The sequence below is a fragment of the Palaemon carinicauda genome, chromosome 29 (assembly GCF_036898095.1).
Source record: "Palaemon carinicauda isolate YSFRI2023 chromosome 29, ASM3689809v2, whole genome shotgun sequence".
Taxonomy (NCBI): domain Eukaryota; kingdom Metazoa; phylum Arthropoda; class Malacostraca; order Decapoda; family Palaemonidae; genus Palaemon; species Palaemon carinicauda.
Window position 1 is genome coordinate 32523732 of NC_090753.1, and position 3198 is coordinate 32526929.

Sequence of the window (3198 nt, forward strand, 5' to 3'; positions counted from 1 at the left end):
TCCGCCCCTTAAACACATACACCATTGAAAATTCTTAGGCAATATAATTATATTTTCCTTTGAAAAAAAGTGAAATGAAAAACAGCCTGATAACTATATGATTGGGAGGCTTTTACTCAACTGTTTATGTATGGTAGATAGGAAAACATTGTAAACAAAGTGGAACTTTGCATGTTTGACACTGATACCTTGTTCGCTTTTCTTTCTTCCTTTAAGAGCATCTTATGCATCTTCGACAGCTTTCTTCATGCACGGGCATATGGTCAACATTCTTCAGCTCCTTAGAAGTTTTGGAAGGCCGTCCTAAACTTCGTACTCTTCTCTGTGGCAGATTTTCCCTTCCCTCTTCAATCAAAGATTCTGCTAATGTTACTAAGAAGTCAATGAAAGGGCGCTTCTTGTGGTTGATTTCGTTGTGAATAACATGTGCATTGTACACCGCTGTCATTAGAAGTCTGAAAAATACTTTGATCCACCATTTCTTGCTCTTTCTGTCAAGGTCATACAGAGTTATCATTTGATCCCCTAAGTCAACACCCCCCATATGATCATTATAAAATATAAAAGCTTCAGGGCACTGCAGATCTTTTTTTGTTCCATCTTTAATTTTTCTTTGCGTCACACCTATTTCTGTATTATGACAATTACTCAGAATCGTGACAAACTTGGTGTCTTGCCAGGAAACTACCAGAATGCCTTCATTACAAACGTACATCTCTGACTCTCCCCGTTGAAGTTTGACGTCAAGCTTTGGAAGATTCTTCCTATTTGGCATACAAGTCCCAACTGCTGCAAATGGGAGTGAAGACATGAGTCTAACAGATGTGAAAAATCTGTCGAAATATAAGCATACTTCTGGTGCCCTTATTGTTTCTGAAAACATCTTGATTACTCTTTCACCAAGAGTTCCTTCCATAACTTGTGTTTCCTTTCCTTGATAGATATTGAAGTCATACACATAGCCAGTATTTGAGTCTGATCTTACCCAGGTTTTGATTCCTCGTTTCACTGGTTTCATAGGCAAATACTGTTTCATGCTGGAACGTCCCTTGAACTTTGTCATGCTTTCATCTATGGACTGAAATGTGCTGTCTGTTCTTGCAGCAAGAAAAGTTTTTTTCAAGCACCTCACCACATCTTCTACATAGAATATCTTGGAAGATTCTGCTGGTTTACATGGATTATTGAAGTACAGTTTCGAAAAACCTAGTTGAAATCTATCCCTTGAAATTGACTCGCTTATTTTCTCATTTCTTAGTGAGGACTCTCTTGACCAATACATTCTCATGGCAGGTACTCGATTGTAAGACATCACTAGTGTGCATCCGAAGATTACCATCAACTCTGAGAGACATGTGTGTTGAATATTTTTTTTCTTCTTTTCAGCCAAAATATCAAGTCTCTCGTTAGTGTAATGTGCTATTTGTAGAAAAAGACTCTTTGGAAATAATCTTAGGAAGATTTCCAACTCTGATGAAGCTCTTGTTACAGACATAGTTACAATGCAGTCATGCTTATCTGGTATGTCATGCTTAGGCACAAAATTTGTAGTGTCTTTAGTCCACACATATTCCATACGTCTGTACGAATCATTTTCTGGGCTAGTGGGTGCTTCTAGGTCTTCCTCTTCTGTGACTGTATCATCCTGTGATTCATCTGAAGAAGAATTGTTTGTTCCATCACTGTCAGCATCTGATGGTTCATAATCGTCGTCATCCTCTACCAGTGCAAATTGTATTTCCTCTTCCGTTAGCCTTCTTTTACTCATCTGCAAGAAAACACAAGAAAACAATATTTAATATATATATATATATATATATATATATATATATATATATATATATATATATATATATATATATATATATATATATATATATATATATATATATATATATATATATATATATATATATAGCCTAGAGTCGAAAATCGGAAGGAAACAATGGCTAAGTTAGGTTAGGTAAACAAGGATGGCTATTCTGTGCACCTGCATACTATAATCTTTAAAAAGATACTCAACCAGCCACTAAAAAAGGACTTACTCTCAATAAAAATTTAGTTTTGTTATATTCTTTTCATATCAAAGAAAACACTGCGGGGATAATATTATCCCAATTTTCATTACCCCAAAATCCTGATGGGACATTTTCATCCCAAGGAAAGAAAACATCAAATAATATAAAAAATACAAAGCCTTGGAAAGACCTATCGAATCCCAAAGCTTCACGGATATGTTAACTTTGATTCTAAACATAAGATGATGTCATCTAGTATATGCTGATATGAAAAAAACGTAAAATTTTCACTCACCTTTACAAGAAGCTTTACCTTGTTGACGTTGACAACCGACACGTGGGCGCTGGGTGCGTTCATTATATTTCTCTTCATACGTCTGGCATCAAGGAAACCCTAAAACACTGAAATATCCCACTCAATGGGATTTACTGCAGTTAAATCCCTGTTCAGTGTAATTTAAGAAATTATTGGGACAAAAATCACCCGATAGGATCGAAAGGGACCAAAGGTTTCAAAATTCTAACTTCTGGTGCGAGTACCCTAAAGGTTTTCCTTTAGGATATCGTATATCAACAGGGGACGTATGCTTGACATGCCACATGGCTCTCTGTACCCCACATAGCGTTTATGCTTCGAGGGGGAAAGGTAGCAAGATAACTGAGGAGCCGTTGCAAAGTTATCCTCCTACATTACTGTTACGGTACCTCGCGAAGTAAACAAACGGCAGCCATAGCTGTCTGCCATCTTGACTGATGTCACGTCCGTCCTCTTCATTCCATATTCAGCATTTCTGCCAGCCTCCATGATACAATATGAAAGGGAGGGGCCTGACAGTCAGAACAAGAACCAGAAGGGCGGGTCCATCAGGACGTCATGGCCATCTCACACAAAAATAGTTTTCTCGCTTCGCTCAAAATCCGTTTTTTGGGCTCAAGCCATGACGTCCTGATGGAAGTGTACCAGAGAATTAGTGTATCGTTGGTTTTTCCCCATTTCAAAGTGCCTTCTACTTCAAACAATATTCCTTTGGTCTGGCGACCTTAGAGACCGTGACATCTCCGTTATATGTCACTACCAGTGGCATAAACAATGACATGGCTTCCTGGCCCCCTGGCAGGGAGGTCCTGTTTGGACATGAGGAACATCTCGAAGTACCCTAATGAAGATAAATTCACCTGG

At 38.0% G+C, this 3198-nt stretch overlaps 1 protein-coding gene across 1 annotated transcript; it reads right to left on the reverse strand.

Moving 5' to 3' along the window:
• Window positions 1-211: 211 nt before the first annotated feature.
• Window positions 212-2823, reverse strand: LOC137622493 (piggyBac transposable element-derived protein 4-like). The gene is made up of 3 exons (XM_068353098.1): window positions 2708-2823; window positions 2314-2395; window positions 212-1768 (listed from the first exon to the last, which is right to left on the reverse strand). The coding sequence occupies exons 1-3, from the start codon at window positions 2821-2823 to the stop codon at window positions 212-214; spliced, it is 1755 nt and encodes a 584-aa protein (XP_068209199.1).
• Between the last annotated feature and the right edge of the window lie 375 nt (window positions 2824-3198).